At 46.4% G+C, this 26,909-nt stretch overlaps 1 protein-coding gene across 4 annotated transcripts; it reads right to left on the reverse strand.

Annotated features, from left to right (window-relative positions):
- Positions 1 to 283: 283 nt before the first annotated feature.
- On the reverse strand, positions 284 to 26,671 carry naca (nascent polypeptide associated complex subunit alpha). 4 transcript variants are annotated; one of them, XM_085972908.1, is made up of 12 exons: positions 26,565 to 26,671; positions 24,706 to 24,777; positions 22,270 to 22,449; positions 17,713 to 17,811; positions 12,925 to 13,800; positions 7,639 to 7,887; positions 6,184 to 6,269; positions 4,239 to 4,316; positions 3,334 to 3,480; positions 2,471 to 2,599; positions 652 to 774; positions 284 to 417 (listed from the first exon to the last, which is right to left on the reverse strand). In XM_085972908.1, exons 2-12 carry the CDS (start codon positions 24,773 to 24,775, stop codon positions 403 to 405), a joined length of 2,052 nt encoding a protein of 683 aa, XP_085829034.1. In that variant the 5' UTR covers positions 24,776 to 24,777; positions 26,565 to 26,671; the 3' UTR covers positions 284 to 402. The 4 variants fall into 4 exon arrangements, with proteins under 4 accessions (XP_085829034.1, XP_085829036.1, XP_085829035.1 ...); XM_085972910.1 differs by having other exon boundaries at positions 13,756 to 13,800; positions 26,565 to 26,669; XM_085972909.1 differs by lacking the exon at positions 22,270 to 22,449 and having other exon boundaries at positions 26,565 to 26,670.
- Positions 26,672 to 26,909: the final 238 nt, after the last annotated feature.

Consider the following 26,909-nt stretch of genomic DNA (forward strand, 5'->3'; position numbering starts at 1 on the left):
ATTACCAGCATTCATTTCATTTGAATTACATGGTCAGAACTTGAAGGAAGGCAATTGGTAACAAATAATACAAGTGCAGTTGGGAAATAGCAACAGGAAATATAATCTTAATGCTGCAGTTGTGATTTTTTTTTTACCTGTGTCAAAGCATCTGCAGACTGGAAAGGCGGGGAAAGCAAGTGTAAACCCAAGGGATTATTCCAATTTCATTTATGTGGTACCTACTTACAAAAGGAACCTTTTTTTGGTACTTCAATCTGCACAAGGAAGAGAGACAGACCAGTCTAAACAAATGTAACTAATTCAAGCCACATTTTTATTTGAGGTTTATCAATATAAATGGTACAAATGTACTGAAGCTGCACCAAAGGGACCGTTAACCACTCCTGCATTTTCTGACGCTTACATCGTCAACTCCTGCAAAAATAAAATAGTTATCAGAATCATACAATAACCATCACATCCAACCATATAGAGTAAAGCAGCTGCAACAGTAGCAGAAATTCACAAACACCTATCCTCCATAGTAGGTTCCAACATTACTGCAACAGTCCTGTCACTAATATATATATTTTTAAAAAGTCAGCAATTACAACTTCCTCCCACCCCACCAATCACGCCATTAAATAAATGTAAAAAAACAGGACTTACCATAATAGCATTTACAATATCGTTGTTGTTATTTTTCAACGCTCGGACAGCCTTAGCCCTAGACACGTTGGCTTGGGACATGACCAGTTCTATGTCCTTGACCTCCACGCCAGTCTCATCAACCTAAAGAAATTTAAAAAAAAGTTATTTTCCATTTGATGCGCCATCAATTACTCAAAAGACTGAGGTTAAGCGAGTAACAACCAGGCTTTTATTAACTAAAGAATGAAGGTCTTGTCTCGAGTGGTCGACCCGTCCAGAATACTAAGGGACTGGGAGGTAGTCACTTATATACCTGGAATAGTGGGAGGAGTCAGCCAAGGCATGTCCAGACCTGTACCTAGTGGAATACACATACACTTAGACAGGTATAACAGTGGTTTACCACACCATTTCCTCCAACTTTCTATCCCCTCCATCTTTAGTCAAACCCAGGGCCACATACCATGCGCACTGCATTCCCAATTGCCCCACATGAGGAGAAAGCACAAAGTGAACCAACACCCTTCTAAATGGCACAGAATGCTCACAATAGCACGCCAGAGCATTCACAAGTTATTTCAAATAAAAACATGCAGACAATGCAACATTTCTATGGTCGCTCTACAAACTATGCTTAGGTGCTTCAATTTAAACTAAATAATCTGGATTAGATGCTAATGTCAATGGAAAGGCTCAACATTCTCACCTGCAAATATTAGTAATAGAATAAAATAGCTGTATTCCTGCTCCTTTACCGCAGCTCAAAATGACCATTGAACTCTTCTTCCCCCATTAATGGCTGGGAGGTTATTTAATGCGTAGTGAGCCAGACAGAACAGGTAGGCTCCAGGTTTATTGTCTGTGCTTAGCAGAGCTAGCCAATTTCTGCAAGCACCCCCCACCCCCCCCCCCCCCCCTGATTTTTTTGGGGGTGGGGGTGGTGATGTGGGGAAAATAGGAGCCAACACTGACTGATCACTGTCCCGTTTCACAGGCTAGCCTGCCAATGCTCAGTTGAGGATTACACATGAATAGCAGTCACTTGGATGAAGTACTGAAGGGTGATGGTACCAGAGAACCCAGCCCTAGCAAGGAGCAAATGCTTTAGGGGGGGGGGGGGGGGGGTGGGTGGGGGAGAAAGTTGGCGAAGTTTAAAAAAAAGGCAGTTCCATATTTAAAAAGGCAAACATTTAAAAGGGCACCACACCTCAGGAAGGATATACTGGCCATGGAGAGGGTGCAGCGCAGATTCACCAGAATTATACTGGGGCTTAAAGGGTTAAATTAAAGAGGGCGGGTTGCATAAACTAGACTTGCATTCCGAGTCTAGAAGAGTAAAAGGCGATCCAATTGAGGTGTTTATGATGATTAGAGGATTTAATAGGTTAGAGAGAGGAGAGTCCAGAACAAGGGGGCGTAACCTTAAAATTAGGCTGTTCAGGGGTGACATCAGGAAGCACTTCTTCACACAAAGGGCAGTGGAAATCTGGAACTCTTCCCACCCTGAAAAAGCTGTTGAGGCTGGGGGTCAATTGAACATTTCAAAATTGAGATCAATAGGTTTTTGAGGGGCAAGGGTTTTAAGGGCTACAGAACCAAGTAGGTAAATGGAGTTAAAATACCGATCAACTATGATCTAATTAAATGGCAGAAGAGACTCGAGGGGCTGAATGGCCTCCTCCCATTTGTTCCTACTTCCGGAGGCACGCCCGTGATCATTGCTGGCCTGTGCATCAGTTTGGTTGGATCCAGAATGAAACTGAAGTGACATCAGATCGCAGCAGCAGTGTGCATTTTAGACAGCAAACTCAAGACTAGAGTAATTAGATAAACATACCTCTTCTTCTTCGCTCTCTTCCTGTACAGTTGGAGTCTGTGTGTTTTCTTGGATATTAGCAACAGATTCTCCCTGTACCTTGAATTTCTCTGCAGCAGCCAGTTGAGCTTGCTGAGATAGATCTTCAATCTAGGCAGATAAGCATAAACATCAAGTTACTTCCACTGTGCAAGAAGTCACTTTCTAGCCAGTGCAAGAAAACTCTCGACAGGATAAGCAGAAAGGAAATCGAATCTCAACTTGAAAGACACCAGGTTTGTGTTAAAACTGTTCCATCAATTGCAAAGATTTAGTCAATTCTCACTCCCCACCACCCAATTTGTAGCTGCTAAAAGGTGCAGCTACATGGATCCTGAAATTGGGACTGACATTTGCTACAAATCACTTCTTAAACAGCAAGCTCTGAACCAGCATTGGTATAAATAAAGCAGACCATAGGATTCATAGCCACACTGAATTAGAGGCAAAGAAATACAAGCCACATTGAGCCTTTCCTTCTCCCTTGGTCATTGGCCATCTTTCTCCCCTCTCCAAACATCACACAGCTGACTCAGGTCACAGCATGGGGACACAAGGAGCTTGCTGCCGAGAAAAACCGATACACCGACGTGTATCGGGAAAAAACACTAAAGGGCTTTTGTAGGGTGGTCCATCAGTGCAAACAGGGTAGCTTCACGGATTATTTCCGATTAGCTCACTGGATGTCAGCATGAGGAAGGGAGACATAATCTGCCATGTCTGCAAGAAGCTTCAGCAAGGTCACAGCTTCACAAAAGGACCTTCATTACCACACATTTTTGCTGGTAAGAGACTTAAAGTTAGATAAAAGCCCCAACATTACAGACAGATTCACGTTGGTTTACCTTAGCTTCACCAAAAACAATATAGGTATCTGATGCAGGGCTCTTGTAGACATCTGGTTTTGTGATGACGAACAGGATGTTTTTTGATTTTCTTATCGTGACTCTGGTTACCCCAGTAACCTGGCGAAGCCCTAGCTTTGACATTGCCTGCAAGGAAAACAAGGACTTTCAGGAAAGTTAGAAACAAAGAAGATAGGAGCAGGAGTAGGCCATGCGGCCCTTCGAGCCTGCTCCGCCATTCAATGAGATCATGGCTGATCATCCAAATTCAGTACCCTGTCCCTGCCTTCTCCCCATATCCCTTGATCCCTTTAGCCTTAATATATCCAACTCCTTCTAGTTGTAGCTACATCGGAATTTAACAAAAAACTTTTCCCAGGGAGGTTATTGTTCAGTTTTAAAAATCTAGCATGTCTCGCTAAGACAATAGTTGCAAAGAGAGATTTAGGTTAGTTGGTGGGGCTTCTTTGGAGAACACTTTTTCTTTACCCGCCACTCCACCAGAAAGTGAACATCGACGCCTTGGTATCTACCTACATTGCTCTAACCAGCTGCTGAGAAAGACAGATGATGCCTTCTGGCTCTTTCCTCATGGGGAACCTCTTAGCCTCTTCCTCCTCCCTCCCCCCAAAGATCGTATTGGGAAATTATAATAGAAAATCCATGCTCTAGCTAACCATCCTATTATAGACCTACAATAATCCAGACTTTTAAACATGGGGGTTAATAAATGCTCCAAACATTAACCAAAAAAGTGAATTGCAGAACAATTGTTCACGCAATCAACCCATTATTTCTTGTACAAAATGTAGTAGAGGCATGTGTGTCAACTTTCCAGTAAACAGAGAACATGACCAGCTTTACTTACACAAATTATACACTGCAAGCAAGAAATATTTACTCACTTTTCGTGCCTTCTTTTCACTTCTGCTCTGTTTTGCTTTGCTGACTGGTTCTTCATCTATTTCAGCTGCTGCTGCAAGCTTTGAAAGCAAGAAAAAAAGTAATTAAATCATTACCACATACAGTAAACAAGTGGCCACAAAACAAGAGACAAACTCCACTAAGCATACCAGTTCCTTTCTATTAACCACATACCACAAGGACACCTCTATGGTTATGGTTAAGTGCCCACGCACTAGTACGGAGCCATACAAACCAGGAGGATCCCAGGTTTGACTTGGTCTGTGGAGATAGCCCTCATTTAAAAGCCTCAGTAAAAATGAAGCAGCAGAATTCCTATCCCTGGATGTTAGCGAGTGCTAAAAGGGAGCACTGTCGACCGAATGGGACTTTGCTGTCCACGTCCGCAGACAAATAGCCTATCAGCACCATCAAAGCGCACGAAGACTGGAGTTCCCTCAATGGGCACAAGCTGGAACTTATCCAATTTGCTGCTGTAAAATTATGCCCAAGTATCTCCCCCCCAGTCTCATTAGACTACAACTGAACTTAAAATGGGCATAAATCAGCAGAAATTAGTGCAAATAATTGGGGCCCAAGGAAATGCAAAATCCACACCAGTATATTTATTCCTTGGGTTTTAAAATTCAAGTTTCAACTCATTTAACCATCACTCATGCACATCATGTTTAAGAACCTGCAATTGGGGAAGCTTTCAACTTTTAATGGGACTGGTATATAATGTGACTTCTACTTTTGCCATAAAAATGCATCAAAACAGAAGATACAGAGCCGGCCTCAGCGATAATGGATTCTCCGCCCCCCCCCTCCCCCGCACCAAACATTAATAGAGCAGAAAAAGGACATCCTTGCTGCACCTGAAAATCTGGTCACAAGTCGAGGCCCCCCACCCCCAAACAGACACAATTGGATGGTACTCATTTGAGAGTTGGGGGTGTGGACAGTTTTGTGGGCAGAGATTCGGATGGCGGGTTTGAGGGGCATATGTGAAAGAGCTTGGAAGACTTCAGCGTATTGTAGTAACGTGCATAACTTGCGCTCAAAATGCCTCGATTTTCTCAGCCATGTAATTTGTTGCTGCCCAGATCACGGGTGCGTCTGGGCACAAATGCAGAGGGAACTCCAGGCCATGAAGAAATGCCAGCTGGGCACAGCCAGCACCCATGGAATCACCCCCCTCAGCACATCGTGCCATTTTCAAGAGTGGAGGTAAAATCATTTCCATTTTTATTCCACTCACAAAAGGAAACTTGGACAATTGGCTCACAACTACCAACCTTTATTCAGCAATATACACGAGATACTTTTTACACAGTAAACATTAGTGTAAAGGTGCAGTATTTAACTTCAGCCCCTCCCCACCAAAAGTGATTCAACATTCAAATTCCACTATGTAGCATTTTTTGCTCACAATACACACGCAGATCCCCTTTCAGTTATGGAAGCCAAGTGGACGAGTGGCACATGAAAGGCCATGTGGAGTAAGTGAATTGGATACACTTGCCATAATTGTATTTAATTCACATCCCCCCGTATTTAGTCCAGCATTATGAAATCCTTATATTCAGGCCCTCAGCCTGTCTTGGCACTCATGAAAAATGGCCATTTGGGTGGCAACCCAACCATATTTCAATGAGCCAAAATCTTCAGGAGAGAAAAAAAAACTGCAATTTTTGTGTGACACCAAAATAATTTTTGAAGAACACTAGATTATTGGATCAGGTTCTGAAGTATTTAAATACTACATAGCAAAGAGTGTGATAAACAGTACAGGTTGCTGAGGGGCATGTTTGTGGAAATGTGCCTACACAAATGTGTTGAAACTGGAGGAAGCGAGAACAGTAGACAGGACTGTACACAGTAAAGACTTTTTGTTTTTTGAAACCGGGTTATATAGCGTCTATATTCACAAATTTGCGGACACACCTGAGCTTGCTGTGTCGCTGACTGCGCTGTATCCTGTTCCTCCAGTTCTGGTACCGACTCATCGCTGTCCGATTCTGTCCCAGACCCTACAAAATGTCACATATTTAATACAGCACTCGGAACATTTTCTCGGCTCGTGGGATTTTAGTGAGTTTCAAAGAAAATGTGATACTCGTCTGGAGAAAGTGTGAGGAACACCACTTTATGGTAGTTACCAGAACCATGTTTAACAGGCAGCCATGCTAAGGTGGAGAAAAAAAAGTGTAAACTTGTACAGGGTTAAAGCTTTAGTGCACAAGTTTTATTTTAAAAAAAAGGTGCAACATTGACATTTTGATCTATTTCTACAAAGCCATAAGCAACAAACCTCAAAACCCAATGATGTGTGGTAAAAAGCACCTTTGTGACATTACAGAAACATTTTACCTTCAATCTTTTGTAGACAAGGAGGAAAAAAAAATCTGGATATCACAATGCTGTCTACTGGTTAAGCTTTCACACCATGCAATAAAAGCTTTCAAGGTTAGCGTGAACGCTCTTGGTACCAGACAACACGCCAACTTATACCAGTGGTTTCAAAGCTCCGTAGTCGTGCCTGCAATGCTCATCCTGTGTGCAGAAAATAGGCAAACGCAAAATTGCACGACAATCTGGGTTTTTAAATATAAGCAAACTCTGAAGGACAGCTCAGAAGTTTGCCACGGTTCAGGCATGAAGTGCACACAACAGTCCTCGTTAGAATTTTTTTTTTTATAGAATAAAGAACCAGAGTACTGCAAATAGTCACAGGCTGAGGTACGCAGGCCAGTTTTAGCACGTGAGGCAAGATGTTAATACAGATTAGTGTACTACTAACCTATTCAAAACCAGTTCACTCGAGTGTTAAGTCCCCACTACATGTGAAAAAGTGAAGAAACAAAAGTGGACTCCACACTGCCATTAGTACACAAGCTCTAAACACCTCGTGAACACAGTTGAAATTTGTACATTATGTCTATTGACCTGTTCCAAAAGAGACAGCAATTCCTCAATGAAGGTAGACTACCAAACACAACTGATGCATTTGATAAATTCGAAGAGGACGTGCAATATTTGGTAATTACACCTCATCTTTCTTCCTTCCCCCATATTACAAATTAAATGATTAATGCTCAGTAGCTTTTTCAAGAAATTATTCTGGGCTATATACTTTACATAAAGTACAGATTTCAAACCACACAACTTTCCTTTGCTGAAGGACAGGCTAACTTTAAGCTGCCCTATTCATTCTGGAGGGCATGACAAGTGTATTCCAATAGAACACACTCCGCCACAGAGTCCGAGTGCTTCACTTAAAAGTTAGCCTTTCCTAAATGTGAACTTTAATAGGACAGGCCTTTACTTCCCAAGTTTAACAGGTGCACAGTTCAACTAGGCAGGACACGACTACATGCACACCTCAACCAAGCTAAATACCCGCATCATTCTGCTTCACCACAGGCTCCTTTCCAGTTGGAGCAGTCTTGGGAATGGCCTTCTCAATAACAGGTGGGGCAGGAGCTTCGCAGAGGGGCGTCTCGTCGACAGCAGAGATCAAAGGCGGCATCTCATCATCGTCATCTATGTGGGCAGCTGAAGATGATTCGGGGGATGGGGCAGTGAGTTGAACAGAGGCAGGTGGAAGAGTGAGAGATGATGGAAACTCAGTGACAGGTGCTCTAGATTCTGAAGATAAAGAAAGTTTGGTGGATGAAGGCGGTTCACGCGGTGAATGGTCAGCAACAGGCAGAGAGGGAGGCAGCTTGGTAGCAGCATGCAGGGGAGGCTGAAGCTGGGCATTAACAGTAGGGTCAAGAGACAGAAGCAAGTCAGTACACGGAGCAACTTGGTCAGATGAAGCTAGCTGAATGACCAGGGGGAGTAGCTTTGAAGCAGGCAGGTCATAAGATGGAAGCAGTTGAACAGGTGGGGCTACAGTCAGTGTCTGCTCAATAGCAGACATGGGTGGCTCATCAGCACAGAGTGCCTCAGGATGCACAGAAAAGTCAGCACCAACTACAGGGCGAGTGGACAAATGCGGCTCATCTGCTGCAGCGATGGCTGAATTCGGATCAGTAGCACACATAGGGACAGCAACCGGCAGCTCAGTTGCCAGAGACATAACTAGAGGGTCAGCCAACAAGTCATACACTGCAATGACCAGATTAGCTGACAATGGCAGGTCAGTGGTATCAATGGGGGCAATTGGAAGGCACTCTGCTGAAAGCAGCCCATCAGTGGCGCTGGCAGCAACGGGATCGGTGGAGACGGGTACAGCAGCTGGGACATCAACCACAGTTTGAGCTAAAGACAGCCTGGAGGGAGCAACTGTGTCAGTAGGCAAGGACAGGATGGCAGGTACGGGGAGACCATCAACACATGATGGCTGCTTGTCCAGGGTGAATGGAAATAAAGGGTCAGCAGACAAAGTCAACTGATCAACTACAGCAGCAGCCGTAACAAATGAATGTACATCAGTAGTGTCCGTAATAGAGTCAAATGAAGATAGTCCGTCAGATGCAGCTTCTGCGGCATCAGCGGGCAAAGGCAGCTGCTCTGCGGCATCAGCGGGCAAAGGCAGCTGCTCTGCGGCATCAGCGGGCAAAGGCAGCTGCTCTGCGGCATCAGCGGGCAAAGGCAGCTGCTCTGCGGCATCAGCGGGCAAAGGCAGCTGCTCTGCGGCATCAGCGGGCAAAGGCAGCTGCTCTGCGGCATCAGCGGGCAAAGGCAGCTGCGCTGCGGCATCAGCGGGCAAAGGCAGCTGCGCTGCGGCATCAGCGGGCAAAGGCAGCTGCGCTGCGGCATCAGCGGGCAAAGGCAGCTGCGCTGCGGCATCAGCGGGCAAAGGCAGCTGCGCTGCGGCATCAGCGGGCAAAGGCAGCTGCGCTGCGGCATCAGCGGGCAAAGGCAGCTGCGCTGCGGCATCAGCGGGCAAAGGCAGCTGCGCTGCGGCATCAGCGGGCAAAGGCAGCTGCGCTGCGGCATCAGCGGGCAAAGGCAGCTGCGCTGCGGCATCAGCGGGCAAAGGCAGCTGAGCTGCGGCATCAGCGGGCAAAGGCAGCTGAGCTGCGGCATCAGCGGGCAAAGGCAGCTGAGCTGCGGCATCAGCGGGCAAAGGCAGCTGAGCTGCGGCATCAGCGGGCAAAGGCAGCTGAGCTGCGGCATCAGCGGGCAAAGGCAGCTGAGCTGCGGCATCAGCGGGCAAAGGCAGCTGAGCTGCGGCATCAGCGGGCAAAGGCAGCTGAGCTGCGGCATCAGCGGGCAAAGGCAGCTGAGCTGCGGCATCAGCGGGCAAAGGCAGCTGAGCTGCGGCATCAGCGGGCAAAGGCAGCTGAGCTGCGGCATCAGCGGGCAAAGGCAGCTGAGCTGCGGCATCAGCGGGCAAAGGCAGCTGAGCTGCGGCATCAGCGGGCAAAGGCAGCTGAGCTGCGGCATCAGCGGGCAAAGGCAGCTGAGCTGCGGCATCAGCGGGCAAAGGCAGCTGAGCTGCGGCATCAGCGGGCAAAGGCAGCTGAGCTGCGGCATCAGCGGGCAAAGGCAGCTGAGCTGCGGCATCAGCGGGCAAAGGCAGCTGAGCTGCGGCATCAGCGGGCAAAGGCAGCTGAGCTGCGGCATCAGCGGGCAAAGGCAGCTGAGCTGCGGCATCAGCGGGCAAAGGCAGCTGAGCTGCGGCATCAGCGGGCAAAGGCAGCTGAGCTGCGGCATCAGCGGGCAAAGGCAGCTGAGCTGCGGCATCAGCGGGCAAAGGCAGCTGAGCTGCGGCATCAGCGGGCAAAGGCAGCTGAGCTGCGGCATCAGCGGGCAAAGGCAGCTGAGCTGCGGCATCAGCGGGCAAAGGCAGCTGAGCTGCGGCATCAGCGGGCAAAGGCAGCTGTGCTGCGGCATCAGCGGGCAAAGGCAGCTGAGCTGCGGCATCAGCGGGCAAAGGCAGCTGAGCTGCGGCATCAGCGGGCAAAGGCAGCTGAGCTGCGGCATCAGCGGGCAAAGGCAGCTGAGCTGCGGCATCAGCGGGCAAAGGCAGCTGAGCTGCGGCATCAGCGGGCAAAGGCAGCTGAGCTGCGGCATCAGCGGGCAAAGGCAGCTGAGCTGCGGCATCAGCGGGCAAAGGCAGCTGAGCTGCGGCATCAGCGGGCAAAGGCAGCTGAGCTGCGGCATCAGCGGGCAAAGGCAGCTGAGCTGCGGCATCAGCGGGCAAAGGCAGCTGAGCTGCGGCATCAGCGGGCAAAGGCAGCTGAGCTGCGGCATCAGCGGGCAAAGGCAGCTGAGCTGCGGCATCAGCGGGCAAAGGCAGCTGAGCTGCGGCATCAGCGGGCAAAGGCAGCTGATCTGCGGCATCAGCGGGCAAAGGCAGCTGAGCTGCGGCATCAGCGGGCAAAGGCAGCTGAGCTGCGGCATCAGCGGGCAAAGGCAGCTGAGCTGCGGCATCAGCGGGCAAAGGCAGCTGAGCTGCGGCATCAGCGGGCAAAGGCAGCTGAGCTGCGGCATCAGCGGGCAAAGGCAGCTGAGCTGCGGCATCAGCGGGCAAAGGCAGCTGAGCTGCGGCATCAGCGGGCAAAGGCAGCTGAGCTGCGGCATCAGCGGGCAAAGGCAGCTGAGCTGCGGCATCAGCGGGCAAAGGCAGCTGAGCTGCGGCATCAGCGGGCAAAGGCAGCTGAGCTGCGGCATCAGCGGGCAAAGGCAGCTGATCTGCGGCATCACCATCAACGGGCAAAGGAGGCTGATCAGTGGCATCAGCGGGCAAAGGCAGCTGATCTGTAGCATCAGCACCATCAGCGGGCAAAGGCAGCTGATCAGTGGTATCAGCGCCATCAGCGAGCAAAGGCAGCTGACCTGTGGCATCAGCGAGCAAAGGAGGCCGATCAGTGGTGTCAGCGGGCAAAGGTGGCCGATCAGTGGCGTCAGCGGGCAAAGGCAGCTGATCTGTAGCATCAGCACCATCAGCGGGCAAAGGCAGCTGATCAGTGGTATCAGCGCCATCAGCGAGCAAAGGCAGCTGACCTGTGGCATCAGCGAGCAAAGGAGGCCGATCAGTGGTGTCAGCGGGCAAAGGTGGCCGATCAGTGGCGTCAGCGGGCAAAGGTGGCCGATCAGTGGCATCAGCGGGCAAAGGCGGCTGATCAGTGGTATCAGCACCATCAGCGGGCAAAGGCAGCTGATCTGCGGCATCACCATCAACGGGCAAAGGAGGCTGATCAGTGGCATCAGCGGGCAAAGGCAGCTGATCTGCGGCATCAGCGGGCAAAGGCAGCTGATCTGCGGCATCAGCGGGCAAAGGCAGCTGAGCTGCGGCATCAGCGGGCAAAGGCAGCTGAGCTGCGGCATCAGCGGGCAAAGGCAGCTGAGCTGCGGCATCAGCGGGCAAAGGCAGCTGAGCTGCGGCATCAGCGGGCAAAGGCAGCTGAGCTGCGGCATCAGCGGGCAAAGGCAGCTGAGCTGCGGCATCAGCGGGCAAAGGCAGCTGAGCTGCGGCATCAGCGGGCAAAGGCAGCTGAGCTGCGGCATCAGCGGGCAAAGGCAGCTGAGCTGCGGCATCAGCGGGCAAAGGCAGCTGAGCTGCGGCATCAGCGGGCAAAGGCAGCTGAGCTGCGGCATCAGCGGGCAAAGGCAGCTGAGCTGCGGCATCAGCGGGCAAAGGCAGCTGAGCTGCGGCATCAGCGGGCAAAGGCAGCTGAGCTGCGGCATCAGCGGGCAAAGGCAGCTGAGCTGCGGCATCAGCGGGCAAAGGCAGCTGAGCTGCGGCATCAGCGGGCAAAGGCAGCTGAGCTGCGGCATCAGCGGGCAAAGGCAGCTGAGCTGCGGCATCAGCGGGCAAAGGCAGCTGAGCTGCGGCATCACCATCAACGGGCAAAGGAGGCTGATCAGTGGCATCAGCGGGCAAAGGCAGCTGATCTGTAGCATCAGCACCATCAGCGGGCAAAGGCAGCTGATCAGTGGTATCAGCGCCATCAGCGAGCAAAGGCAGCTGACCTGTGGCATCAGCGAGCAAAGGAGGCCGATCAGTGGTGTCAGCGGGCAAAGGCGGCTGATCAGTGGCGTCAGCGGGCAAAGGTGGCCGATCAGTGGCATCAGCGGGCAAAGGCAGCTGATCAGTGGTATCAGCACCATCAGCGGGCAAAGGCAGCTGACCTGTGGCATCAGCAGGCAAAGGAGGCTGATCAGTGGCATCAGCGGGCAAAGGAGGCCGATCAGTGGCATCAGCACCATCAGCGGGCAAAGGAGGCCGATCAGTGGCATCAGCAGGCAAAGGAGGCTGATCAGCACCATCAGCGGGCAAAGGAGGCTTATCTGTGGCATCAGCACCATCAGCGGGCAAAGGCACTATGGCAGCAGTGATGTCAGGTAAAGACAGCCCATCAGGAGCAGCAATAGCATCACTGGGCAGTGGTGCAGTGGCAGTAGTTTCAGCAATGGCATCAGCCAAAAGCTCAACATCCATGCCAGAGGCAACTAGAGGATCAGTGGATGAAGGCAGTTGAAGGGCAGTGGTGGCAATAATACTGTCACACGGAGAAAGTCCAGAGTTGGTAGTAACTGAGTCAGCAGATAAAGGGAGCTCGTCAATAAGGTCAGCAAAAGCAGGGTCAGCAGTTGTAGGCAGCTGATTAACGATAGCGGCATCAATGGAGTTAGTAGACAAAGGCACGTCAGAAGTAACAACAGGGTCAAATGAAGATGGATCAGCAGTAGTATTAACAGGCAACGGCATGGCAGTAATAGCAATACCGTCAGGTGAAGACAGTCCTCCTTGGGTGGCAACTGGTTCAGCCAAAGGCTGCCCATCATTGGTGGAGGAGACAAGACGTTCAGTGAGTGAACACACCTCATCGACAGCAACTGCAGCAGCAGAGGGCACGACAGTACGGTCACAGGAAAGTAGACCATCAGGGGCAACATCAGTATCCTTCGCAGACCCAGGCAAAACAGCAGTTGCCTCCAGATCAGTCAAATGCTGATTTGAGTCAGTGGGCATGGACAGCTGATCAATGGTGGGGCCATCAACTGCATCAGCTGGTGAAGTTCCACTAGTGGCAGCAGTGCAGGCAGGCAAAGGGATAGCATTGGCAGCAGCAATATGGTCAGATGGGGACAGTCTCAAGTCAGAACCTACTTCAGTGTTCAAAGAAACAGTTAGATCAGATGGCGGCAAACCAGAGCGGGCAGCTACTGAGTCAGTGGACAAAGTCAACTGATCAACAGTGGCAGCAGCAACTGGGTCAGCAGACAAATGCGTAACGGAATTAGCTATCAGGTCAGATGAAGGCAGCCCATCATCAGCTTCAGTATGGTCAGCAGATAAAGGTGGCTGATCAGTGGTAGGGCCAGTGGGTGAAGGTGGCACCTCAGCAGAAATGATAGGGATGGGAGAAGATAGAGAGAGCTCTAAAGGAGGCTGGACAAGAGATAGCACAGAAACAGACAGTAGGGATGGAGAAGGATTGTCGATGGTGGCTTGGGAGGATGGAAACTGAAGATCAGGGCCATGCAAATCAGTAGCAGCCGAAAGCTCCATCTTATTGGCACTGCTGGATTCATGTTCAGCCTGTATGTGCTCACTGGCTGAAGAAACCGATTCATGCTCAGAACAGGTTTCAATTGTAGCTGTTGAAGATAACCAAAAAACCATCAATAGGAGTACGAAGAGCATCAGTGTTGTCACTAGGATTTCAGTATAAAGTATGGTGAAATTTTCAGAAAATGAACTTAACTACAAAAAAAAAAATGCTGTGTTGCATCGAGTCTACAGCACAAACAGGCCATTCGGCCCAACTGGTCTATGCTGTCATTTATGCTCAACACACAAGCCTCCTCCCACCCTTCTTCATCTCACCCAATCAGCAGATCTTCTCCCCCTCAGGCACTTCTCCAGCTTAGTCTTATTCGCCTCAACCACTCCCTGTGATAGCGAGTTCCACATTCTCACCACTCTCTGGGGAAAGAACTTTCTCCCGAATTCCCCATTGGATTTATTAGTGACCATCTTGTATTTACAGCCTCTGGTTTTGGCCTCCCCACCAGTGGAAACATTTTCTCCACGTCGATCCTATCAAACAGCATCATAATTTTAAAGACCTCGATCAGGTCACCCCTCTCCTTTCTAAAGAGAGTCCCAGCCTGGTCAGTCTTTCCTGATAGTTAGAACTTCAGTTCTGGCATCATCCTTGTGCACCCTCTCCAATGACTAAATCCCTTTTATAATATGGAAACCAGATCTGTGCACGGTACTCCAAGTGGGGTCTAACCAAGGTTCTGTACAAGTTTAACATAACTTCTCTGCTTTTCAATTCTATCCCCTAGAAATGAACCCCAGTGCTTGGTTTGCTTTTTTATTTTTAAAACCTGCGCCATTACTTTTAGCGATTTCTGTATCTGTACTCCTAGATGCCTTGGCTCCTCTATCCCATTTAGACTCTTATCTAAGCAGTCAGTATGTGGCTCTATTCTTCCAAATGCACCACCTCACTTACCTATATTGAAATTCATTTTTACACACCCATTCTGCAAGTTTAATATCTTCTTGTAATCATCCTTGGTATTCACTACATCCCCCAATTTGGTGTGGTCTGCAAATTTTGAAATTGTACTTGCGCAATTAGATTTTACCCCCCCCCCCCCCCAAAAACTTGGCCGAGTACCAAATGTTTTGATTTGATAACCGATTATGGTAGAGACTGAGGCCAGCATAAGTAACCCCACTATTTAAGAAAGGAGGGAGAGAAAACGGGGAACTACAGACCAGTTAGCCCGACATCAGTAGTAGAGAAAATGCTGGAATCTATTAAGGACGTGGCAACAGGGCACTTAGAAAATAATAGGATTGGGCAGAGTCAATGCGGATTTATGAAAGGGAAATCATGTTTGACGAATCTGTTGAGTTTTTTTTTTTTTTTTGAGTTTGCAACTAGCAGAATAGATAAGGGGGAACCAGTGGATGTGGTGTATTTGGATTTTCAGAAGGTATTCGATAAGGTGCCACACAAGAGGTTATTAAACAAAATTAGGGCACATGGGATTGGGGGTAATATACTAGCATGGATTGAGGATTGGTTAACGGACAGAAAACAGAGTAGGAATAAATGGGTCATTTTCAGGTTGGCAGGCTGTAACTAGTGGGGTACCGCAAGGATCAGTGCTTGGGCCTCAGCTATTCACAATCTACAGCAATGATTTGGATGAGGGGACCAAATGTAATATATCCAAGTTTGCTGATGATACAAAGCTGGGTGGGAATGTAAGCTGTGAGGAGGATGCAAGGAGGCTTCAAGGGGATATAGACAGGCTAAGTGAGTGGGCAACAACATGGCAAACAGAATATAATGTGGAGAAGTGTGAAGTTATCCACTTTGGTAGGAAAAATAGAACAGCAGAGTATTTTTTAAATGGTGAGAGATTGGGAAATGTTGGTGTTCAGAGGGACCTGGGTGTCCTTGTACACAAATTACTGAAGGTTAACATGCAGGTACAGCAAGCAATTAGGAAAGCAAATGGTATGTTGGCCTTTATTACAAGAGGATTTGAGTATAAGAGTAAAGACGTCTTACTGCAATTATATAGGGCCCTGGTGAGACCACACCTGGAGTATTGTGTACAGTTTTGGTCTCCTTACCTAAGGAAGGATATACTTGCCATAGAGGGAGTGCAACGAAGGTTCACCAGACTGATTCCTGGGATGGGGGGGATTGTCCTATGAGGAGAGATTGAGTAGACTAGGCCTATATTCTCTGGAGTTTAGAAGAATGAGAGGGGATCTCATTGAAACATACAAAATTCTTACAGGGCTTGACAGGGTAGATGCTGAGAGGCTGTTTCCCCCTGGCTGGGGAGTCTAGAACCAGGGGTCACAGTCTCAGAATAAGGGGTCAGCCATTTAGGACTGAGATGAGGAGGAATTTCTTCACACAGAGGGTGGTGAATCTTTGGAATTCTCTGCCCCAGAGGGCTGTGGAGGCTCAGTCGTTGAGTATATTCATCACAGAGATCAATAGATTTTTGGGATATTAAGGGAATCAAGGGATATGGGGATAGTGCAGGAAAGTGGAGTTGAGGTAGATGATCAGCCATGATCTTATTGAATGGCGGAGCAGACTCGAGGGGCTGAATGGCCTCCTCCTGCTCCTGTTTCTTATAAGCAATAGGTAAAAGTGGAAGATAGCCCAGTAAAATAGCTCACTCGAACAAATCCAAGTGCTCCACTGTCTAGTGGCTACAGGCCCGTCACTGGTGACAATAGTAATAATTTGACGTGACCAACTGAGATCACTAAAAAGTGTATTGGTTTAGACTAAAAAAAATCTTGCCGCATTGGTTCCAATATGCTAAATAAGCCTATTGACAACACTGAGTATTAAAAAACAGAACAAGGACAGAAAGTTACAGAATTTAGAAAGGCAAAAGGTAGAAAATAGGAAAACATTCTTACACCCCCCAAGTGTACAATAAACTTGATGTTGGTCACACAAACATTATACTGAATGACCAGTGTGACATCAAGCAAGTGCAGAGACATTTTGGTGCACAAGTCATATTTCTATGTCCTCTTTAGTAATGGAATACAGATTTTCATGTACACAAACTAGTAGAGATGAAAACTTTAGAACCAAACCGTTCCAATGGTAAATACAGCACATGGCATTACTGGAGCGTACATACCAGGAACATTGCTGGTTTTGTTCTTGGACTGTGATCTCAGCCATGCCTGTATTGAGGCACACTTGGCCTCTGCACCCCCCCAGGATAGGGCTGGGCAAGGGGGGAATGAAAGAGTTGGGGGTCTCACACTCCTGATTGTTGCCTGGTGACCCCAGCTGGAAAGCATATACCTCTGGACATCCAAGGACAACTGGATCAGGCTTGGCTACAATGCCCTTCTAATCAAATAGGCTCATGACAGCCACTTGAGCAAGGCCGGAGGACTATAATTCAGCACAAGCCACCACTTCCAGGGGAGATTTATTTATTTATTTATTTTTTAAAGCACCATGACTACATATAATAATTGAACAGTGCAGTTATAGCTGGAATAAATTTGAATTTCAAGTTACTGTGTTTGAAGTGATGTTTGTGCTGGCGAAATGGAACATTTCCAATTTCGGCACCCAGAGTTGGCATCAAGTGTCCCCAGATCAGGTAGAAAACACATCAAATGCAGAGTAAAGCTCCCCCAACTTTGCCAAAATAATAGATCTCAACCCAAACTTCAGAAAAAGCACTTCTACTGTACTGATGAGTTTCGGTTCCCATACTAGGCTCCGAGTAAGATTACTAATCCATTTTGGGAAGTTTTATGCCATGTCCTACATCGACTGGTCAAACCCCTTTCACTTTAAGCTGTCACAGGAAACCATAATCCCACCAGTCGGGGCTGGATCCAGAGGCGAAAAGACAGCGTGTAAATCACCCACTTCAAAATGGAATGGTAACAGCAGTTGAGAATACACAAGTACAGCAAGTTGTTAGCAGAACTGCAAGTGTCAGATCACTGTTAGTATAAGATGTCATCCATGGTTAGTCTACCTGCAGTTTGAACAGACTTCTCGGGAGAAACGGGGGATACAGGTGCTTGGACTGCATCAGGCACAGCAGGAGCTTCTGAGGCAGGAGCACCAGCCCCAGCTAGAAAGTTGAGTGATAACATGAGTTACAGACAAACCTTAGAGCAAACCTACAGTCTAGATTAAACCCAGATACTTTATACACACACACACGTATAGCTAACAATTGAGAATTACACAAACAAACCACCACCTCAAAAAGAACCAAACGGAGTTAACTACATGTTTGCAAACTCAATTTCTGTTGGGCTTTATAACGTCCTCGATAATCTGTAGCATTTGACAGGGTTTACCAATCTGTACCTATAAATCAAAATTTATATAACAGCACTTTGTAGAGTACTGAAAATACAAATAGGTCAATAGTAGATGATACTGGGCTTCTAGGCTGTCAGTTCATATTCTAGTTTAGACCAGGGGTTTTCAAGGCTCTCCTTGTGCAAAGATCAACACTCCCAGGAATCTAATCCCAACTTCAAAAAGGCAGTGTCAGCCAGCCAAAGGGAAACCATGTTTTCATTTCAGAAACCATTAGTATACAGCAACAGAAATATTGTACTGTGTGAAATATAGAAATTTGATGACTTGGGGTTTCAAACTGTTCCCTGGACCCTTGATCTAAACCATCAAATTAAATGGCTCAGTGGCAAATTCTAGTGTAGAATTAATAGCACAAACAGGTCATTCGGCCCAACTGGTCCATGTGGAACGTGAACACCAGCACGGACAGCCTCCTCCCACCCGGTTTCATCTAATCCCATCGGCATATCCTTCTATTCCACTCTTCCCTTTATTTATCTAAATTCCCCTTAAACGCATCTATGCTCGTCACCTCAACTATTCCATGTGGTAGCGAGTTCCACATTCTCGGTAAAGAGGTTTCTCCGGAATTCTTTAGTGAATTTATTAGTGGTCATCTTATATTTATGATCTCTAATTTAGGACTTCCCACAAGTGGAAATGTCTTCTCTACATCTACCCAATCAAACCCTTCAGAGTTTTAAAGACCTCGATTATTAGGTCACCCCTCAAGCTTTTTAAAAATTTTTTTAAAATAGTCTTTCCTGTTATAACCTCAGTTCTGGCATCATACTTGTAAATCGTTTTTGCACCTTCTCCAGTGCCTCTACCTCTTATATACCAGTTTATACAGGGTACTGAAATCAAATACTTTGCAATAGCAAACTATCGCAACTTTTTGGGGTGGTGGTTTGGGGAAGGAGAGAAAGTCAGAAAATCCAACACATTTCATATTTCTGCTCCATAGTGTCTACTCATTCTACATTCTCGCCAACCTTCCTCCCCAAAAAGGGATGCACCTGCGTTAATGAGATATTTCTACTTCAACCAAGAGCTGCAAATATATTCAGAAAGTATGACCCAGTCTCAGACTAATGGGATCCTCGGTCCCATTACCTTTAAAACATATATACGCACAACCAACAAAACTAATTAAAAATAAACCCATGATGCACACTTTAATATAGATGCACAGCAAACAGAACAAAATGCAAGATTAATCATTTGGCTGAAAGCTTTTTAAAAGCCTAATCAGAATGTCACAGGTTACAACTCCTGGAGTTAGCAGCAATTCAACAAGGCACTGTCTACCAAATAGGAGATCCAAAAGGATAAACCTGCAAATTTCAAAGTTGTTAGAACATTGGAAATACATTACAGTATACTGAGTCGTAGAAAACTTCCTGTAACAATTGAAATAAGAGTTAATGGCTGGTTAACAAGACAATTTACAGAGAAGTTGATAAACAGGAGCCAAGCATGCCCATTTTCTGAAAAGGTATCTGGAGTCTAAGTGAAAAAGGTTCCTCATTCAGTTTAGCCTCTGGTCCAGGCTCACTGCACACCCATTTTTGAAAGAAAGAGAATCAGTTAAGTCACAGAATCATGATTGGGGCAAAAACCATTTTAAATCGCCAGATGCAATAGGCTACCATTCGTGAACAGGGCTGCATTATACAAACCTTGGAAGGTTAAGTATAAAAGCTGACAGGTACAACGCTTCAACACTAATTACCCTTTTAGGATTTATCAAAAGAACTTTAGATAGGAACCAGTGACAAGACTGTCTCTGGTTAGGTATACACTTTCAAACACTTGTCCCAAAACACAAGCCAGTCAGGAGCCTACACTTTCCAATTGAGTTTTTCCTCCCATCCCCAAGCCGAGAATCTCGAACTCTTCTTTCTCCCTCTCCCATTAATGGGGCAATCTATTATAAAATCCTCAGAGACCAGACAGAATAAAACACTTTCTAGATTAGCATTGAGCGGTCAACTATTCAAAAAGCCAATATTGTGTCCCAGTTTTGTTCCGCAAATGCAATTTCAGTTTATAATTCAGCTAGCCAAGTAAGTTACCTCACGTATGGCAAGTCTCAAACCACCACGTCGCTCGTTACCCAAACCAGTTTCTTCATTGGCCAATCCTCATACAGGCAATTTACAAAGCACCATCCTTAGCCAACAAAGCCACCTCGCAATCTGCTCTAAATATTTAATCACGTTCAAGTTTTTCATTAACAACCAACTGTAAAATATTTCAGCCCTGCAGAGGAACAGCCATTGCAACAGCAAAGCACCTAAACTCACCAGGCAAATAAAAATCAATGTCAACCACCAATTGTAGCGATTCACTCTTGTTGCTACCTCCCCTAAAATCAACTTAACTACATTATACCCAAGTACATTTATACAATAGCTAGCACTTCGAATACTGAAAGCATCAAGTCACACAAGGCCATTGTTTTTCTTACAGCACCATACAACTGGGGAGTCAGCAAAATGTAAACATTCAGTTCAGTCTAACTCACAGATTGCTGAATAACCTCTCAGACTACTCATTTAATCCGACAGTTCAGTTTTACTCAATACATGTCATAAACAACAAAGACCTGCAAACCTTGATTGAATCTAGGCAAGATTTTACGGTGTAGCACGTTGATGCGCCAATGTCACCGTATGCAGCTTTGAGCCCAAAATTCTTGTCTTTGTTGCTCCCTCTCCAACTCCCCCAACCGAAACAGGAAAGGCCACATAGATGTAGTAGTTTGAGAACCATTCTCCTACTGAAGGAAGATCCAAATAACAAATTCAGCCACAAACTACAGCTTGAGAAAAGCAAATGTTCATGTGCCTGCAGTTATGTGGAGTAATTTCTTACGCTCAGCTTTCTGTGGCACTTTCCCCTTTCTGCTCTCCTGAAGGGGCCGACTGCTTGCTGCGCTATGGCTCCGGACAGCCTCAATTCCAGCTCAGTCACGAAACTAGGTTGACACCCCAGTGAAGTACCGAGGGAACGCTCAAGAGAAACTGCCCCTCACACAAGACACTAAAATGAGGCTCCATTCGTGTTCTCCTGGGGTTCAGGTAGATGATTTCATGGAACTATGCCAAAATTCCCCCTTGAGCATCAGCAAAAGTGCAACCAGTCATACTGATGATTGCTTCAACTTCATCACTGACGATTGCTTTGCGCAAACCGGCTGCTGCATTTGCCTACATGCTAATGGTTTCACTTCAAAATAATTCATTGCGTAGCGCTTTGGGAATCACAAAAGGCGGTGTTATTAATGCAAGTTGGGTTTTTTTGCTCGTCATATAGCTTGGCTTGCACAAATTGACTGCCACATTTGCTTGCTCAACAGCAACTGGACTTCAAATGTAGTCTTTTGCACGCAAAGCACTTTGCGACAGCCCAAGAGATGAGGCACTATATAAACTCGCGTTTTGTCTTGCATACATTAGTTTATTTGGCGCAAATTGCCTGCCGCACTTGCCTACATGAGCAGTACTGCAGAGTAGATTATTGTACGAGTAGCGCTTTGGAACATCTGGATGCAAGTAAAACGCTCTCGTATGCGCGGTTTCATTTTGCGCCAATTGGCTGCCGCATTCGCCTGAATAACAGTGATGACACTTCAAAGTAGTTCGTGGTATGTGTGGGGCTTTGGGATGTCCCGAGAGATAAGGTGCTGTATTGATGCACGTTCCGCTTATTTTGCGCAAATTAGCTGCCGCATTTTGCTACATTAACAGGGTGACTGCACTTCCATGTAGTTCACTGTACGTGTCGCGCGTTGGGAGGTCCAGACATGAGAATGAGCTTTATAAATGCAAGCTCTTCTCTTTCCTGCAGTTATACAGTTTGAGCCAGTTATACTTCAGATGTAATAAAGATATGGACAGAGTTATTAAAGGCACGCATCATAGTATGTTATGGCATGTGCTTAAAGAAAACCGGCGATGGCTTTCATGCACACTGAAAACTAACGCAACTCCACCTGCCTGCACAGCACATGACCGAACTCTCACCGCACCCCTTTACCCCGGCTGTATCTTCTACATAAAATACTCCAAATGGACTAGTTAAAAAGGATTGCACAGCAGTATTTAGACAGCAGCTGCAAAGTAACTTTTTTTTTGTAGTTAGGACTTAGAAATAAAATCTGACGAGATGGGTGAGAAAGCGACTATTTTAATGCTACGTGTACACAACGCACCTGAGGGCTCCTGAGCAGCCTGAGACACTGTATGCGCAGTGGTGGCCTCAGTCTGGGAAGCTTCACTTGCCACCTCAGTAACAGCCGATTCTGTTGCGTCAGTAGCTGGAGTCATTTCGCTCGGAGCAGTGCTTTCTCCCCCAGAGGCAGGAGAGGGGCTGGCATCACTCTGTTCTTCTGCTGTAAAGGATTTGTACAGTACTACAAGCAGCCAATAAAAAGCTCAAAACTGCCCAGGTGTAAAAGTCATCCTAACCGGAGGGTTTGAATACCCCATATGGCCCCCAAAGAGAAAAAACAGTCCTGACACCAGATCACCACGTGCATTAATAATGTGCTCGTTACAAGATGAAGGACAGTAGTGACCAGCTTCCCCCTGGATGCACAGGAAATACGTATCTAGGAGTCCAGTTGTCCCTTAAGTGGCTGTACAAAGTGTGGAAAAACCCAAGAGAAAAGCGGTTTTCCCAAGTAGTCTTGCATCAACACCATCAGTATAGAGACAGTGAAAGAAAAGGAGATGTTTACACTTGTACTTTTCTTGCTGTGGATTATGCTCATTTTACAGCTTTTAGTGTGCTGCATAACCCCAAACATGTGCCAGTCCAAAGCCACTACTGTGAATTAGTATTAATCCATTCCAGAATGCACGATTAACAACTCGAAAGCCCTGAAGGCCGACTCAGATTGTGTAAAAGTTCCAAGTTTCCAACAGTGACCACCAATACTAACACCAATATATATCCACCAGCATTTTAACTTTACCCTAAATCAAAGTGTCGTTTAAAAACAAGCAACTAATTTTCCCCAGTGAAATTCAAGTGATCCATGTAGAAAACCCAATTATTTCGTAACTATTAACTTTCACTGTATTGAACCACTGTTTACAGTGGCTACAAGTGCTGCATCAGAATTTGATTTTTTTTTTTTTTTTAATAAATCAAGTATAATGGTCAACCCAACCATTTCAACCCCAGACAATTTCTCTTGTATAACTAATGCAACCCTGTCCAATACCAGTTTACATTTCAGTGCAAGAAAATTTCAGAGCCGCATAAAGACTGTCTACTGCTCACAACTTCCCCATCGGAGTCCCAATGAAGTATGTTTCATGCACCAACAGTGTTCAAGGCTTGAACAGAATGCAAAGGCTGCCATTTTGTAACAGCTGTGTGTGGCGCTGCATCGCGGTGCTCAGAAATGTTAATACAAGCACTATTCATAGCAAGCAATGCAGAAAATTGCACTCATTTACAGAAGAAAGGTTCCTCAATTTTAAGTCTTGTGGCAACCTGCAACAAAATGACCAACACAATAGCCCTGCAGTGGCGTTATACCTCAGAAATCTCTGTGGAAGAACAAAGAATCGGAAAGCCAGCAACACAAATGCATGTCTGTTTCTATCATGGGGATAAATCTTTCTGCAAAGAAGGAACTTGCTTCATTAGGGGGGGGGGGGGGGGGGGAAGCCTACACTTTATAACTAACATTTAAAAAGTTACAAGAAATATTCCCCTTTAGAAGAAGCACCACTTGAAAATGTTCATGTTTACACCAAGTGTACTAACATTAACATCCTATCTTTTCAATTAATAGGCTATGAGCAAGTCAGTTTACTGTATAAACCAAACATGCTGCCCATTTAAAAGCCTGCTCTCCCGCCCAGGAAAAAGTTGGGAAGCTCCGAATTGGTTTTGCCTATTCAATTTCCCACATAACGAGAGAGGAGTCAGGTAACTCTCCAAAGTATTAATAGACTGCCTCTGCCACTCAATTCTACTTCAAACAATACTAATGCAGTGAAAATGGCTACTTCCCTCGTCTCCTCCCTCAGGAAGTGCCACCAGGCCACCCAGTCACAATACACGCCCTTGCAAAAGACACTTAAAAAAAAAAAAAACTACAGGCATCTTGGAATCTTCTATTAGTCAGTGCACCACTTGCTCTTGGGCCATTGGATGCGAGCAGAAACCTACCTTCCACTTACCAATCTTTGCATTTTCCACAAAGAAGCTGCGTAAACAAGGCTCAGACTTTTGAGGTATAATACTTGTCTTGCTGGACACTTGCAGCCACTTGAAACACTGTGTGGGGGTGTGTAGGGAGAGACGAGGAAGGAGAGTACATATAGGATCTGGGAATGGACCACATACGAAAAAAAAAAGTGAACGTCAAAACCTTAACCGTACTTAACTTGAAGGTCACTGAATTCTCGGAGTACTTGGAAGCCAGAACGCGAGTCAATAGGCAGAGAAGTTACATTAACATTTAGGTAGGACCTGCTGAAGTTGACCCAGGGTGACTAGATCAAGCCTTGATCACTGCTTATAGGGATCCAAATGAATGAGCCAAAAAGAAACTGGCTTAGCACAGCCCAAATAAAACCCAGAAACAGGTAACAAGGATCCCTGTTGTGCAGTTGACATGTATACAAACCTGTTTCAGCTTGGGGCTGCTGCATTTCTTGCTCTGTGGCAGGAACGGTTTCTGTGGCTTCACCAGGCATTTCTAGGCAGAAAAATATCCATCAGTTAGCAGAAACTCACTTGCCATAATTAAGAGCGCTCGTGTAAAGGATTAAGTGCCAGCACTGTTGCCAGGAATTTCTGGCAAGGCAGAGGATGCAGCCTTTGCAACAAACTTACCTTGGGAAAAGTTTTATAAAGTACAATCTACATACAGCAGCTTTGAGACACTTACATTATTCAAAATGTACAGAAATAGCAGAAACACTTTGCTGCAAAACTAGGTTCACCAGAGGCACTCACCATTACAGAAGATGCTCAGCATTTCTTAGAGTTACACCCAATTGTGAAATATTACAGCAAAAGTGAGCCAGATTTAAACTAGTGGATAAATCATACCTAAATTTGGTATCTCAGCCAAAAATTGAACAGACAAGGAGCTGAGAAATCATAACCATGTGAATCGAAGAGAGAAGACATACAACTTGGTTCAGTGACGACAGAACCAGAAAGGAGCATTCCGAAACATAAAAGCAGAGAGATGCTGGAAATGTGAAATTAAAAAAGAAAAAAAACAGAAAATGCTGGAAATACTCTGCCGGTCAGGCAGCATCTGTGGAGAAACAGCGTTAACGTTCCAGGTTTGACCGGTCGAGTGTTTGCCAGCATTTTCTGTTTTCAATGCCAAAAAACATAATTCTGTCTGCTGCTCCTACCAGCTCAGATCATTTAGCACCTTATGCTTGGGACTGGCAGGAGATGGAGAACCAGTGTGTGAAGGAAGTGGCACTGCAAGTGTGCAGTATACAGCAAGCAACAATTCTCCCTTTTACTTAGAGCTGCAGGAACTTTTATTGACCATTACTGGATTACATTAAAAAGTTACACACACTTTATACAACTAGTAATTTAACAGGCACTGGTCTTACTCATGTGAGTACAGACAGGTACAAAAAGCGAACAAGGGCATCTGATCACCATAAGCTACAATCACATTAGCTCTATGTAATGACCATTGCTCCTTTACTGGATTTCAACTGCTACATAGCATACTTTAATTTTTTTTTTTTTTTAAATACTAGTACTTCCTTTAACCAGGCTTTTGGTCTTTGCAAAGAGCACATGATATTGAGGTTTATGATAGGCCGGGGGGGGGGGGGGGGGCGCTGCCTAATGGTCAGTACTTATTTGCGACGATAACTAGCAGAAATCCAGAGGCAGTGTGCACCTGTAGAGGAAATATTCCGCAACACAAAATACCCTAGAAGTCAGAATAGCACTTAACACAAAAAGATAAAAATAACTACGTGAAAAGTTTCTTTATAAACTCAAATTGCCGAAAAGAACGTCACATTTCAACAGCAAGGGCAAAAAAATAACGATCCACCAAAAAAAAGTTTGAAGACGATTTGCACACAGATAAACGGCTCCCTATTACAAACTAGGGGTATGGTCGAAACAACTTTTCGTGGCCTACCTCAGCACATTAAAGAAAAATTGAAACCAGTTGAAAACAGATAACCCGCTAAATATATCCACGGCCTCAAAAAGCACATTCGGGCAAAAAACCTCGACTCCTGGGTTTCTCTGCCCCCACCCCACCACTAAACTGCTACTGCTGGGACACCACGAGATTGCTGCTACTGCCCCCTCCCTCCGAGTCCCACACATTTCTGGTAAAGCCACCCCACCGTTTTGTTTACACACTTTCACAAGTAAATTTTGACGACAGCTGAAGCATAAAGCGCCCCTTCCCTCACGGCGCGAAGTTTGCGCCCATTGCCCGCGGTTTAATCAACGGATGGAAGCGGATTTTGCACAGACACTTACTGCCTCAGTTCGTCAAATCCAAGATGGCTGGGGAAAGAGGCAGGAATTCTTTCACACAGATGTTAAAAAAAGTCGCGCTTGTGCTTCCGGGTCGCCGGCTGTCCCGCGAAGTCCCGCCCCTGTCGCTTGCTGATTGGTTCACACTCCCCGCGGGCCACCATTTCCGGTTGGCCTGTTGCTGTCCCTCCAGACCGGGCTCGCCACGCGCCCAGGTGGCCATGGAGATGGAGCGCGCTCGAGGCCTTCCGCCACCGGAGGGATTGGAGTGTATCATCACCCCCGGCAACCACATTTTAATTTAATTTCTTACGGTTCCTTTTAATCTGTTCTAAGTTACAATCCTTT

Source organism: Somniosus microcephalus, chromosome 33 (assembly GCF_052327205.1).
Source record: "Somniosus microcephalus isolate GS21.2 chromosome 33, FLI_Smic_1.0, whole genome shotgun sequence".
Classification (NCBI taxonomy): Eukaryota; Metazoa; Chordata; class Chondrichthyes; order Squaliformes; family Somniosidae; genus Somniosus; species Somniosus microcephalus.

Excerpts from the sequence above, each read along its gene's own strand:
- naca (XM_085972908.1), bottom strand. The coding sequence starts at position 24,775 with ATGCCTGGTGAAGCCACAGAAACCGTTCCTGCCACAGAGCAAGAAATG. Across the intron at positions 4,317-6,183 it reads CAGCGACACAGCAAGCTCAG|CTTGCAGCAGCAGCTGAAAT; the intron begins GTGTGTCCGCAA and ends TTGCTTTCAAAG. Across the intron at positions 2,600-3,333 it reads TTGTTTTTGGTGAAGCTAAG|ATTGAAGATCTATCTCAGCA; the intron begins GTAAACCAACGT and ends TTATCTGCCTAG.